This window comes from Panthera uncia, chromosome C2 (assembly GCF_023721935.1).
Source record: "Panthera uncia isolate 11264 chromosome C2, Puncia_PCG_1.0, whole genome shotgun sequence".
Classification (NCBI taxonomy): domain Eukaryota; kingdom Metazoa; phylum Chordata; class Mammalia; order Carnivora; family Felidae; genus Panthera; species Panthera uncia.
In genome coordinates this window covers 102,191,867-102,207,320 of record NC_064810.1, presented here as the reverse complement: position 1 = coordinate 102,207,320, position 15,454 = coordinate 102,191,867, and the positions used below count along the sequence as shown (strand labels likewise).

Sequence of the window (15,454 nt, the reverse complement as noted above, 5' to 3'; positions counted from 1 at the left end):
GAAATTACGTTGCTATTCACATGTAGACTATACTATTATTCGCCAATCCAGGTTTTCTGTTCTTCTTGTCCCTCTACTCCCTCCAAACTCTGGGCTTCCTGCTTCGGATCCCAAAAGCTACGTCCAGAGCCCCACTGCTTCCAGGGAGACGGAAAATAACTGATGCCCTATGCCGCATGCACTATTAAAACAGGTATGGTGGGATCCACTGATGGCCACAATTTCCAAACCCTTTCCTCACTAAGTCCAGAGGTAAAGAGATTTACCTTAAGTTGCAGGAAAGCAGTGGCGATTTTTCCCACAGAGCTGGGACCAGTTACCAAGAAGCCTCCCAACCTCCCTGTCACCATAGTGATTTCTAAGAGCTACGCACACTCCTTCTTCTCGCGATACTACCGCGCCGCGGGTCACCCAAGCCCGCTCTCTCTTTAAGGGACGTTAGGGGACGACTGAGCCCCCCCCCCCCCCCCCCCCGCCACCTAGGGGGTGGAGCCCTACATTTTTTTCCCTCTTGTTCAAACCTCTACAGTTCGAGGTGTTTTGTTTTGTTTGTTTTTTTTTAATATTTTTATAAGAGTACTGTTGCCGTAGGCCTCAGGCAAAACTGTTTCGCTCCGCGTTTTCACTTAGAAACGTCTCCGGCCGCCAGGGTCCCGCCAAGGATTCACGCAGGCGTGTACGCGACCAGAAGATGGCGGTGGTAGTCGCCGCATTTTTTTCAAATTAGTGATTCCCAGAAAGCATTGCGCGCATTTGTAACGAATTTCCGTTCGAGTTTGTATTTTAGGCGCCATTTTCGAGTGAAGGACCCGGAGCCGAAACACCGGTAGGAGCGGGGGTGCTGTACAACGGTTTCCAGCTTTGATCTGACTGGGCTGCCCCGCAGGTAAAGTACTTCTTTTCCTGATCAGGTTGTCACACTCTTACTTCCTGCCCCGTCTGCGGGCGCCTGGAAAGTAGAGGCCTTGAGCTGGAGCAGCCGAAGTCTGGGCTGAGGCTGCCGCCGGGAGATTTCTCTCGCTGTCACCCCTCCCCCCTCGGCCGCCTCCCGGCAGTCGGGACTCCCGCGCGCTTCGCGCGGGCGCCACTTCCCTGAGCTACTTAAGCGTCTGTCGGCGGGGGTGCGGGACTACGCGGACTCTAAGCCTTGCGGATCTCCTCTCAGAAATCCTAGTCTCTCGGGGCAAGGGCGTCTCCCGTGCCCCGGCCCCCTGACCTCTCTCCTCTCAAGGGACTAATCACCGGGTCTGAGCCCTTACTGGTGACCTTTTGTAGTTTATTGTCCAACGAGACTCCGCAGCGGGCCCCGGAGAGACAAACCCCACCACCCCAAGACGATTGAACTGGAGCAGGCGCTGCCTGTGTCCGATTTAGAAGTCGAGAGTGGTCCACCCCAGTCTCCGGCCGCCTTTCCGGGTCGGACGGTGGCGAGGAGACTTGGAAGCCCTCGGGCCGTCAACGGCGCCAAGAGCTAAATGGCGGGGAAAGTGGGCGGCGAGTCGCCCGTTAGTCTTAGGTACCTTAGGAAGAGTTGATGGTCCCTCAAACCTGAAGGTAATAGAACTCTCAACAAAGTCTGTGCGCTTGCTTCCCTAGCCCCGAGAGCGTGGGAATGTCAGTAAATGCCGGCTTATGGGAATTATTTCGTTAGGAAATCAAAGGAAAATATTCTTACACCCTTATACTGTGGGAGGAGGAGGGTGAGGAGCCATTAGGAAAATATAAAGAACTTAAGCAGTTCTATCCTTGCTTGATTACTGAGCACGTCTAGGTTTTCCCACTTGATTCGGACTTAAGACGAATCCCGCCTTTTTGGCACTTGGGTTTTATGTGCCTTGTTTAACGAGCACCCGCTGGCGTCGAGCGGGGATTTTTAAAAGGGTCTCTCGGAAACGGATGGACGGAGTTTCCTCCCGAGTCGGGTGGGGTAGGGGCTTAGTCGGTTGCAACGCGGGGGCCGGCGGGAAGTGTACCGGCCTGGTCCTGCAGCCCGGCGGGCTGACTTGCTCCCGGCTCTCCCCCTGCCCCAGCGACCATGCCCCGTAAAGGCACCCAGCCTTCCACCGCCCGGCGCAGAAGAGAAGAGCCGCCGCACTCCCCGGACGGCACCAGTAGCGACGCGGAGCCGGAACCCCCGCCTGGCCGCGCGGGCAGCCCGGCCCCTGCTACCGCAGGTGAGTACCCCGCCGCGACTCGGCAGGAAAGCGCGATGGTAGACCCGGGTGGGTCAGCGCCCAACCCGGGACTGGCTGGTGTTTGGGGGCGCGGAGGTGAGGGGCTGCGGAGTTGACGTCTGTAGGTCAAGAGGAGCAGCTCAAGAAGCTGGTGGGATTTTCAGAGATTGGAGTGGTCGTGCAATTTCGCTTGTAACGGTGCCGGAGGGGATTGGGGCAAGTTCGTGGCTGCAGTTACGAATTTCTGTTTGTGGCCTTTTATTTCCGCGGAAATCGACATGGTCAGCCAATAGCTAGTGGACTTTGTTCCAGACAGAATTAACTTTATTGTATGTTAAAGTTGTTTGACGCTAACAACCTCCCAGGTCTTAAATTGTTTTTAAAGAGATGACAATTTACTCGAAACTACTGTAGCTTTTGTGAGTACAGGAATTGGATGACATTAGGCAGCCCCTGGGACAGTGCCGCTGGAGCTCTTTGAGTGTCCAAAGTGAGGGTTCCTGGTGCTCAGATACGGAGAAAGTTGGATCTAGAACCTTAGGATTTAACCACCTGTTTAGACGTGGAACAGAGAATCGGGGTGTTGTGGTTTTCCCAGATTTGCTTTATGTTGTAGTGTTTTGACTCTTAAGAGATATATTTTTGTGGGATTTTGTGACTGGTGGCGTTTCTTTCAAGAATTTCTTTTTATATAAAACGAAGCTGAAATTCTCATTTCTCCTGAGTTTAGGATAATACTACATTTAAAGTGGAAAATACAGATTCCTAGGGTTCATAAATAACATTTCCCCAAAGATTAGCAGGCAGTAGTCCTCCGAACTAATTGCACTAATGCAGGCTTTTTTTCCCCCCTTGCCCTCCTTTTCCTTTGGCTGACTTAGAGACACCAAGTGAGGAAATTGATAATAGAAGTTTAGAAGAGATTTTGAATAGCATCCCTCCTCCCCCGCCTCCAGCAATGGCCAATGAAGCCGGAGCTCCTCGGCTAATGATAACTCATATTGTAAACCAGAACTTCAAATCCTATGCTGGGGAAAAAATTCTGGGACCTTTTCATAAGGTAATTGACCATTTTAAATAACTATTAATAGGGTAATGTGTATATTTCAATTTTTATCATATTTATCCTGCTTGATAACACATGGTATGTTTCCTGTGTTTTTTAACAACTGAAATTGGTTTTTGTTTATCCTGGTTATGTTTGGTACCTCTTTAGCTGTTAAGTTTTCCTCACTGAGTAGAATTGGTGAGTTTTTTGTTTGAAGGAACTATTTTCTTTATTAGAATGAATTTTATAAAGAAAATAAGCTAGAATTAGGTGTTCTTTAAAGCGTTGAAGCTTGTTATCGAGAATATGATATAAGTAAACAAGTTGAAATGAAAACTTTTACTTAATAGTTTCGCTGCAAGTAAAAAGGGCAAGCGTTTTAAATTAAAATCAGTATGGTATGACCTTTTCTTTAACTTCAATTTAATTTTTTTACTGTTCTTTTTATGCAGCGCTTTTCCTGTATTATTGGGCCAAATGGCAGTGGCAAATCCAATGTTATTGATTCTATGCTTTTTGTGTTTGGCTATCGAGCACAAAAAATAAGATCTAAAAAACTTTCAGTGCTTATTCACAATTCTGATGAACACAAGGATATTCAGAGTTGTACTGTAGAAGTTCATTTTCAGAAGATAATTGATAAGGTAAGGGACTTCTGACTGTTTTAGTTATTTACAGCCTCAAGTGTGGAACACAGGATTTCCATACATTGCACATTTATTATTTTTGGCTTAAATAGGCTTTTAAAAATTAGTGTATGGTTAAAGCAGAATGGATGGATACTGATTTCGTTACTTCCAAGATCATATTTTCTTTGAGTAGTGGTGGTGGCAGCCATTAAAATATTAAAATTTTTAGCCAGGGCAATGAATTATAAGTAGCTCATGATAGCTACTTTAGAATAAAACATTGAGCAGTTTTAGTATCTTGAGTGCCAACACAGGCTTTCTTTCAGTATAAAGTTATGTTTTTATTGCTTTCAGATAAATTACCTAAACTTGAAAATGTAACCGATGACTAACTTTATCATCTCCATTGTTTTAATTAATATTAGTAGTCTTGTGTGTCTGTAATGTGAAAGAACTCTACTTCAGTTTACCCTTTTAAAACAGGGGAAGGGTTAATACATGTGTTTTCTAGAAAAGGAAACAATTTTAGCTAAAGTGTCTATATTATCTACGTGGTTCTGGTTCGGTTGGTATTGGTTTTTTTCTCATCTAATAATTAACTTTGGAAATTCATGGCTTAAAAATGACTAGTTGGAACCTAAAAATACAGAAAACTCCATAATGAAGCAAGGATGTGATTTGGATTCTAAGTTTTGTATTTTAGATTTTTTTTTTTTAATATAAAGGGCTTTAGTTAAATTTACATGGTATCTGTATTAATTTTGTTTTTTAGTGCTTTTCTATTGTACAATTTAGGTTGGAAAATTAGATTGCCACTAAATCAGGTTTGATTTCATTGCGTATTATAATTATGTTCGATTCGTGTAAATTTTAAAAGCCGTTTGTCAAAATGACAAAGCTTTTAAGGGAAAGCAAGTTTTACTATTAAAGTAGATTTGCACATCATTTTTTAAAATCCAGTTGGTTTTTTTAAAAATTGGGGGAATGTAGTTGTCAGTTCTTTGCAACTGTTTATACCTTCCAATGGCATATTGTTTACCAAAAAAAAAGACAAAAGCTAAGCCAAGTTACGCCATTCCTACCTTCCTTTCTTTGGATCATTTCTTGCAGCTTTTCTAAGTGGACTAGTAATTTAATCTGTCAACATGGTTTAATAGTTGGAGTGAGTTTATTTCAGATACGGTGAGATTCTTTTACCCCTTCAAATACTCTTTTTCAGTCAGTAGAATTTTAGGCTTGTTTGGAAGTGGGTTTTTTGTTTTGTTTCTGTTTGTTTGGCTTTATGGTTTTTGTGATCTATGAGGAAAGGGATCAAACAACTTGGAAACTAATCTTTGCTAAGAGGGTTATTTCTGAGAAATATTGCCAGTTTATGTGCATGTTCAATTGAAGTTTTTAATCCATAGGATTAGTTTCAATATGAAGAGTGAAATTTGGTGCAGATCTGTGACTTAATACCAACAATTGTTTTCTGGTTTTGTTTTTCCACAAAACAGGAAGGGGATGATTATGAAGTCATTCCTAACAGTAATTTCTATGTATCCAGAACTGCCTACAGAGACAATACTTCTGTCTATCACATAAGTGGGAAGAAGACAACGTTTAAGGATGTTGGAAATCTTCTTCGAAGTCATGGAATTGACTTGGACCATAATAGATTTTTAATCTTACAGGTGAGTTTATTAAAGATTTTAGACATCTTCTTACTCGTTACTTTTTTTTCAATAAAGTTTAGAGGGGTATCCCCCTGTTGGATGCATCCTGTACTTTTTGAGGCCTTAAAGTACTGTAGCAGCACATCATGGTTTACATACTACAGTCAAGATGCGAATCATTATTTGCTGCTCTAGAAATTTAAGGAAATTCATTCAAAATTATTTTTTCACTGTAAGACGCACATTTTATGTTTGGATGGACTGACATACTTGTTCCGCTCTAGCAGCACGTAAATATTGGCGTAGTGAAATAAGTATTAAACACCAATATTATTGTGCTGCTTTAGCGTGACAGGGATATAACAGCTATTTGTTACTACTGATTGTATTTTCCTTTAAGATAACATTTTAAATGAGATTCATTATCTTTTTATAGTCCTTTAATTTTATTTTTATCTCTACTAATATTAAATAGCAAAAACATGAAAAGAACTCTGTACACTTAGTGTTTGACAATTTTACTTGAGCACCTTACTAATTTTTTTTTTTTTTTTTTTTTAACACTACAATGGTTAACTAAAAGCTTACCCAAGCTGGTTTTTGTTTTGGTTAGAATGGCCTGTTTGAACCACTAAATACTGAAAGATCAGAAAGTAACTGACATTTCATTCTGAAGTATTACAACTCTTGAAGTCTTTTTAAGGGCTATAAAACTAAGTACCTGGTCTTAGGTTGAATTTTATTAGAAACCCTGTCTTCTTTATTAAAGATATGTTTTACCAGCCTTGCTTGGTAAGAAAAATACTTTTTCTTCCCTATCTTACCTTTAAAAAAAGTTATCAATGTAAAATATGACTTTATCAGGTACATTAAAGTTCCTTTTTGATTGGAAGCTACTTTCTTTTCCTGTGTTCTATCCAGAATCTCTCAAGAGCGTAATAATAAAAGCAAACCTATATTGTGATTTAAAATAGTTGCTGATACTATTTAATAAGTCTTGTGACTGATTTTAAAGTAAGTTGGGAATTTTGATACTAAAAGTTTCATTAGGATAACTGAGTGTTCTCAATTGGTTCTCATTATTCTGGAATGACTTATATTGCTATCTTTTGTTACCAGGCACAGTGCATTTGTAATACTTCTGTAACCCAGACTTATTTGAAAATGAATGTTAGGGGAAATCAGCTGCAGATACAATTCTAAACAATTGAATTTACATAAATGTGGAATTAAAGGTGTGTGTGTGTGTGTGTGTGTGTGTGTGTGTGTGTGTGTGTTTAATCAAATTGAACTGTTTTATGGACCTTCATATTATGGGATTTGGTTTGGTTAACTATGGATTAAAAGTTATTTCATTCTGTAATACTGTATTTGATACTACCATTTTGCAGCAACCTATACTCCTGTTTATTTTTTATTTGCTATTTACTATCCTGGGATAATCGTCAAAATTTTACACCTGTGCCAAGACTCCTTAAAGTGGACTGCATTTTAACCCTTGCAAGGGTAAATTTTTTTCCCCTTGGTGCAGCCTTTCTGTACATAATTCAGTAATAAAGAAAACTAAATAAAGTCACAATTTCCTGAAGAAGTAAAAAACAGTAATTTTTAAATTGTCAACTTTATATTAAATATGTGCCTCTGAAGCACGTAGGATGCTTAAACCATTTGTCCTCATAATAATTTCACCCTTTTTGTGTCATTTTAACAAATTATTTAAAACATTTTTAATGTCAAGGTAAACTTACTTCCCATGTAATAGATTCATTTCCGTTTGATTAAGTTTACAGATAGGAACCTTGGGAGTTCACCTGTTAGGAAAAAGAAACAGGGATTGGACCGGTAGAACTAATGATGCCCTATTTAAAAGATTGAGGGAAAGTGGCAAAATCTATAGATTTTTATTTAGTTCCTTATCAAAAACTTAGACTCTTGCACTAGTTTAAAGCAGTTGGAGGTAAGTAAGAATATGGTTTTTTATTAGTTCTCTCCTACATCTCTCTTAAAAAACTAGCTGGTGGGGCACCTGCGTGGCTCAGTTGGTTAAGCGGCCGACTTCGGCTCAGGTCATGATCTCACGGTCCGTGAGTTCAAGCCCCACGTTGGGCTCTGTTCTGACAGCTCAGAGCCTGGAGCCTGTTTCAGATTCTGTGTCTCCCTCTCTCTGCCCCTCCCCCGTTCATGCTCTGTCTCTCTCTGTCTCAAAAATAAATAAACGTTAAAAAAAAAAAATTAAAACTAGCTGGGATTGGAAGGCTGGAAACTTGGAGTCATCATAATATCAAGAACATAAATGATTAGTTTGAATAAAATGTATAGATGTTTGGCCAGTGGTAGTAATTAACAGCCTAAGTAATCTAAAGTAAAGTGAAAATTTATTTTTAAGATGAAACACCACTAAATTTGGGGCACCTGAGTGGCTCAGTTTGGTTGAATATCAGTGCAGGTCATGATCCCAGGGTCATGGAATCAAGCCCTGTGTTGGGCTCTGCTCTGGGCATGCAGCTTGCTTAAGATTCTCTTTTTCTCTTCCTCTCTCTCCCCCGTCTCCCTCTCCCCATGCACACAATCTCTCATCCTGTCTCTAAAAGTTAAAAAAACAAACAAACAAAAAAAAAACCACTAAATTTTAGAAGCCCATAAGGGTAAAATTTTTTACAGTGTTTAGTTGGTTTAGTGGTTTCTTGAAGTAGGCATTTCTAGTATTTGAATTCATTTTAAATTTCATTAGTTGACTATTCAAACGTATACCTAATGGGGCACTATGCTAAGATGCTGTGAATGTTAGAGATAGTTAAAACCCTGTTTCTTGTTCTTGAAAGCGCTTACACATGCCTTCAGAAAGTGTTAAGATTATAACTGGCCATGGTACTTTTCATGTTTATACATGTCCGCATTTATATATACCTTAATTTGAAAGCCTTTGTCACATTGTAATAACTATTGGTGAAAATAAGTAGGATTTTATTAGCTCTCCATGGCATTTCATGGTAACTATGATTTACAAATGAGGTTTAATTGGTTTTGGTGCATTTGCACCAAATGTTAAAAATTAAAAGAATGTTAACTTTCAAATGTTAAAAGTTAAAAGAATGACAACCTTCATGCTTTTATTATGGTTCAAAATTACATTAAAGATTGCTGTTTCAGGAGTGGTTTTGTAAACCCCTAAAAGCTACAACTGTTAAGGCAATTTTAGTTTTGTCAGTTTTCAACTTCATATGGTTTTTGTCTTTATTATTATAAAACCTGAATTAGAACTTTAAATAGGAACCAAGATTTTTTTTTATTCTACATTCTGCTAATAAATTTTTATTCTCATTTGCTCTTTGTGAGCTACCAGAGGCCAACAAACCAAATCACCAAGGTTAGTATGTGCCTAAAATTAAGTACATCAATAGAAAGGAACCTATACCCCTGTTAGTAATTTTCCAAATTAGTAATTTGGAAGTTGGATTAATTTTTACTTATATTTCTTCTTCCTTTTTCTTTCCTGTATACTTCTAAGGCTGGCATGTCATACAAATTTTTTGGGTTGTGGTCTTTTAGCCTGTACAAATAAATTTGTGCTATATCTAAAGAATTTTTAGCTCTATCCGTAGCACCTAAGTTATCCAAGTGTTTGATTTAATAGCCTCAGCTTGAAAAAAAGTAGGAAGCTACTCCTAAGCAACCAGGATATCAAGCAGCCCACCCACTAAAGCGTTACCCTTGCTGTTGATGTACTTATTTGAGGCAGATACTACCTTGGTCATTTGGTTTGTTGGCCTCTGGTAGCTCACAAAGAGCAAATCAGAATAAAAATTTATTAGCAGAAGGTAAAGGACAATAATAGTATGGTGGAAAATGGAGAAAATAAAAAGATTATCAAGAGAAAATAAAAACTCAAAGCCTAGTAATTTGGGGCCTTTTAGTTTTAATGCAAATACCCATATGAGAAGAATCCTTCAGGTGTTATTAGGAAAAAAAGTTTGATAGCTGTGTACTTGAATTTCTTATGGTTCATGCTTGCTAAAATTTGGATTCCATTTGTATAAGAAGAACATCACTATTTCTCAGATATTTAATCTATATTTTGTAAAATAGATTATCAAAGAAATGGTGTAACTGAATCACAGTATCCTGATTTGTCACACTGTAAGAAGTTAAGATATAAGCCCTTGGTATTACAAATATTGAAATATGTTTGCAGTTTTTATGTTACTCTTAAAAATGATAGTTGATATTTTACAGGGTTGTGTAATGTCTCTAATACAATATGAATATAACTTAAAACCATAGGAAGTTTGTAGTAAATAACAAAAAAAGTAAAACCTTATTCAGGTCTACTGAAGCTAAGAAACTAGAGATAACTATGGAGACCTATAAAACTTTGCAGGCTTCAGATGCTAGCATGATAGTAACTTGAGACTTTGTGTCTTCATGCTACCATTATTTGTGATTTAGAGCCTTAAACTTTAAATTCAGGTTGATGCTTTAAAAATTTTTTTTGAAATGTATGGAGCTTAATGCCCTTTGAAATGTATGGAGCTTATTGCCCTAAGTTGAAACTTAGAAAGCAAATAGTAGCAGGTGGTAAGGCAGGCAAAGGACATCAAGGAACAGAGCCATAAGAAAGGTTCCAGGCTGTAATTGGAATACCATAGTAGTCCTAATAGTCAAGTAACAGGTAGAGGCCTAAATATTCTAATAGCTTGTTGAAGCAGTAATGTGAATCTGACAATTACTGGTTGAAAAAAAATGAGTGCCATTGTAATAATCTAAAACTGAATGTTATGTGGCACTTGTAATGGAACTATTTTGGTTCAGATATGTCCTTAAGCATTTTTATCTTCAACCAACTGTGCAACCTTGTTAGAATGTAAAGAAATCGTAATTGTATATCCGCATTTTAACTAGGGAGGAATAAGTAACTCAAAAGAGGCAGCCACTCTGCTTTACCCAAAGCTAGGCAGTTTCCTAATAGTGTTATTCCATCCTTGAGCAAGTAATTCGGCCAGGAAGTGTGATGCCTTTAGGAATATTTTTGTCAGTGTAAACTGCTACACTGAGTCCTAACTTCTGGCTACCTGAAAAATGTATACTTAAGTAATACTTTATGCCCATTTGACTGTGTTCACGGCATAGTTTTTCATTCATCTTAAAACAGATGTTCAAATTGAATTAGGGCAGTATATTAGAATATCAATGTCAGATAATTTTTGTTGTTTGGATAGTAAACCCAAAAGAGTTAAACCACTACCTCAACATAAGTGGTTCTCGGCTGGGGGTAGTTTCGCATCTGTGTCCCTGGGACATTGATTGTTGTCTGGAGACATTTTGGGTTGTTACAGCTGAGGGTATGGGAGAATGCTATTAGGATCTGGTGTGTATGGGGCGCCTGGGTGGTGCAGTCGGTTAAGCGTCCGACTTCAGCCAGGTCACGATCTCGCGGTCTGTGAGTTCGAGCCCCTCGTCAGGCTCTGGGCTGATGGCTCGGAGCCTGGAGCCTGTTTCCGATTCTGTGTCTCCCTCTCTCTCTGCCCCTCCCCCGTTCATGCTCTGTCTCTCTCTGTCCCAAAAATAAATAAAAAACTTTGAAAAAAAATTAAAAAAAAAAAAAAAGGATCTGGTGTGTAAGAGGTCGGAGATGCTATTAAACATCCTGTGATGCCCACCATAGACCCCTGCAACAAAGAATATCCAGCCCTAAATGTCAGCGTTGCTGTTGATTAACCCTGCCTAGTTAAAAACTGAGTAAGACTCTTCTTCAATGGCTGGCATTTGCCCTGTTGTAATCCAAAACTTTGGACATAATTCTAGGCTTAAATCCTCTCTACGACTTGAAACTAATACTGCATACATTTGGAAGGACCTGATAATTGAAAGAATAAAATGTTTTATATAAATACATAGTTTAGTTTAAACACTTAGTTTAAAGCACTAATTTATACATAACTGAAGGTTATAGAGAAAAAAAACAAGCTCTTTGGATAGTGTTTTACTTCATGTTTGATAATCATGTTCGTTGTGTTGTCAGACTACAGAAGAGTGACAGTATATAAAAATATTAAAAGTTATGCCTTTCAATGACTAAATTTAAGGTGAGCTGTTTTATTTTTAAGGTTGGGTTTTTTGTTTTGGGTTTGGGGTTTTGTTGTGTGTGGGATTTTTAATGTTTATTTTTGAGGTGGGGGGAGGGACAGAGAGAGAAGGAGTCAGGATCTGAAGTGGGCTCTGTGCCAACAGGAGAGAGCCTGATGTGGGGCTTGAACTCACAAGCCATAAGAGCATAATCTGAGTCAAAGTCAGGTGCTTAACTGACTGAGCCACTCAGGTGCCCCTGTTTGTGTTTTGTTGTTTTTGTTTTTAAGTATACTTCATGACCAACATGGGGCTTGAACTCAAAACTCTGAGAGAGTTGCATGCTCTACCAACGGAGCCTGCCAGGAGCCCCAAGGTTTTGTGTGGTTTGTTTTTGTTTACTTTATATTTATGTGGGAGCTTTTGGTAACTTTGACTCTTTGTCATTACATTAACAAGATACACCCCAGGTTTTTGAGGTTTATTCACATTTAAGTATTTTGCATATTTAAATTGAGGAAGTAATAGGTTTTTTGTGTGTTTTTCTTGATTTTTTTTCACCTTTGCTATTTGCTGAAATAAAGGCCTGTATTTTTTTTCTACTTGCCTCTTCCTTTTCTTGTGTTGTAATAGCACAGGCAACTACTCCTGTGAAGTAAAGTAGCAGCATTTTGCCTGAGCATGTTCAGACAAAATTTTCTCCACCATGAAACTAAATGGCTGCCTGGCAGTCAGCCTTGAAGGTTACTGATTGTGGGTTTTTTTTTCTTCTTTTCTGTTTGTAATTGAGTTGCATAAATACAAATATATAATGTTAATCTAAGAATTTTAATCACACTTCAAAGCTGTTATATTAATGATTGCAAATAAAAGTTTTCCAATTTCATATGTACCAGGAGCTTTCGTTAGTTTTCAGTCAGTTGGTTATCTTCTCTTATTACCATGAGGAATAGGTAATTTCCTTTTTTATTTAATGGTCTTGTTTTTAGAAAGTTTTAGAACGTTAAGTTTGAGACATCCTTATAAATCTTAGCACTTCTTGAGGAGCTCATAACCCCAGGTTTATAGAGAAAGTTTAATAATAAACCATCTTGGGACAGGATTCCTACTGCAGTTAAGCCATGAAGGATCTTGAAAATTCTTTGTTTTAGAACAGGAGCTCTAATTATGTTAACTAACAATTGGTAATGTTGCCAAAGTAATTATAGATTATATGAATACCTTGCTCAGTTTTGCCTTATACAAAAGTCAATACTTTTTTTTTTATGTATATATTGAATGAAATTTTAAGCTAGGGAATCTTTCTTTGGCTGTGTACATGTATGTGAATGTATATTATAATTTGGTAAGAGTTTATGTAAGGTAGTATAAACATTTCTTACCATCAGGGAAAATGAAAACTATCAAAAACATTTTTGTTTATATCTTATTAAATTTCTTTAAGCTACTGGTTTCTATCATGTATTTGTTCGTTAGTATTGGGTTTGTTAATTGTTCCTAATTCTCACTTAAGATTGTTGTAGCTAAACATAAAGTGAATGTGTAATACAACTTTTCTTTTTTTAAGGGTGAAGTTGAACAAATCGCTATGATGAAGCCAAAAGGCCAGACTGAACATGATGAGGGTATGCTTGAATATTTAGAAGATATAATTGGTTGCGGACGGCTAAATGAGCCTATTAAAGTCTTGTGTCGGAGAGTTGAAATATTAAATGAACATCGAGGAGAGAAGGTGAATCTTCTATAGATTGTTGTTGTAAATCAGACTGTTTTGTTTATTGAACAAATTCTACTGAGTCAAATACTAAGTTTATAATCATATTTATTGAAAAAATCTTTACTGTTTTAGATTGAATTTTATATTTCTTATTTACCTTTAATTGAGCAGTGTTTTATTAATATGGTAGATATTTTTGCCTCATGTTGGTATATTTGAAATTCAGGTATATACATGTGCAATATATTTGAATAATCCATACACTTTAAATTTTTGTAGTTAAACAGAGTTAAGCTGGTAGAAAAGGAAAAGGATGCCTTAGAAGGAGAGAAAAACATAGCCATTAAATTTCTTACCTTGGAAAATGAAATATTTAGAAAAAAGAATCATGTCTGTCAATATTACATGTAAGTACATTAATTTATCAATTTTTATTAGTTTCTGACATTAAGTAAGCCCTTTTATCTGTATTACAGAAAAATAAAGACTAAAGTAGAAAAAAACTAAAAATTGTTTTGTAATGAATATGTTAAATTAATTTTTTACCATAGTACTAAATGGTAATTGGTTTAATTTTTATAATTTTAATTCCAGTATAATTAACATGCCATTATATTGGCTTCAGGTGTACACTGTAGTGATTCAACAATTTTATACTCGATTGAACAATTTTATACCCTGTACTCATCATGATCAGTATACTTTTAATCCTCTTCACCTCTTTCATCTTCCACCCACCTCCCCTTTGGGTAACCATCAGTCCTCTTTAGTTAAGAATGTCTTTTTTGGTTTATCTTTTTTTTCTGTGTTTGCTTCTTAAATTCCACATATGCATGAAATCATATGATAGTTGTCTTTCCCTGACTTATTTCACTTAATGTTATATTCTCTAGATCCATCCATGTTATTATAAATGGCAAGATTTCATTCTTTTGTGGCTAATACTGTGTGTGTGTGTGTGTGTGTGTGTGTGTGTGTGTGTGTGTGTGTGTATCACATCTTTTCTATCCATTCATCTATTGATGGACACTTGGGCTGCTTCCATAGTTTGACACTTGTAAATAACGCTGCAGTAAACATAGGAGTGCATATATCATTTCAAATTGGTGTTTTCAGATACTTTGGGTAAATTGCAGTAGTGGAATTACTGGGTCATACGGTAATTCTAGTTTTCAATTTTTTGAGGAATCTACATACTGTTTTCCACAGGGGCTGCACCAGTTTGCATTCCTACCAATAATGCATGAGTGTTCCTTTTTACCCCACATCTATGCCAACATTGTTATTTCTTGTGGTTTTGATTTTCATTCCCCTCATGATGAATGATGTTAAACATCTTTTCACGTGTCTTTTGGTGATCTGGATGTCGTCATTTGAGAAATATCTGTAATGTCTATTTGGTTTTTTAGTGTTGATTGGTAGAAGTACTTGCATAAGTTCTTTATTTGGATACTAACCCTTGATCAGATATGTCATTCACAAATATCTTCTCATATTCAGTAGGTTCTCTTTTAGTTTTGTTGATTGTTTCATTTTTTGTGAGGAAGCTTTTTATGTCTTCGCAATAATTTAATTCTGTTTTTGCTTCCCTCCCCTCAGGAGACATACCTAGAAAAATGTTGCTACTGCCAAAGTCATAAAAATTACTGCCTGTGCTCTCATCTAGAACTTCTGTGGTTTTAGGTCTTTAATCCACTTTGAGTTTGTTTTTGTGTATGGTATAAGACAGTGATCCAGTTTCATTCTTCTGCATATAGCTGTCCAGTTTTTCCAATACCATTTGTTGATACTGTCTTTTTCCCATTGCATGTTTTTCCCTACTTTGCCAGAGATTAATTGACCATATAAGCAGGCATTTATATCTGGGCTCTCTGTTCTGTTCCATTGATGGATATGGCTGTTTTTGTGCCAGTACCATACTGATTTGATTGCTACAGCTCTGTAATATGTCTTGAAATCTGGGATTGTGATACCTCCCGTTTTGTTCTTTTTCAAGATTGCATTGGCTATTCGGAGTCTTTTGTGGTTCCATACAAATTTTAGGGAGTATTCTGCTCTGAAAAATGCTGTGGGTGTTTTGATAGGAATTGCATTAAATCTATAGATTGCTTTCGGTATTATGGACATTTTAACAGTATTTGCTTCCAGTCCATGGGCATGGGATATCT

At 37.5% G+C, this 15,454-nt stretch overlaps 1 protein-coding gene across 1 annotated transcript in view; it reads left to right on the top strand.

The window, feature by feature from the left end:
- Nucleotides 1-589: 589 nt before the first annotated feature.
- The window catches only part of SMC4 (structural maintenance of chromosomes 4), a 46,243-nt gene continuing 31,378 nt past the window's right edge, over nt 590-15,454 (top strand). Inside the window, exons 1-7 of the mRNA XM_049628622.1 lie at nt 590-886; nt 2,031-2,174; nt 3,056-3,234; nt 3,675-3,866; nt 5,348-5,524; nt 13,137-13,301; nt 13,566-13,693. Of these exons, the coding sequence (XP_049484579.1) occupies nt 2,036-2,174; nt 3,056-3,234; nt 3,675-3,866; nt 5,348-5,524; nt 13,137-13,301; nt 13,566-13,693 (980 nt within the window). The 5' untranslated portion in view covers nt 590-886; nt 2,031-2,035. The remainder of the gene's footprint in view (nt 887-2,030; nt 2,175-3,055; nt 3,235-3,674; nt 3,867-5,347; nt 5,525-13,136; nt 13,302-13,565; nt 13,694-15,454) is intronic.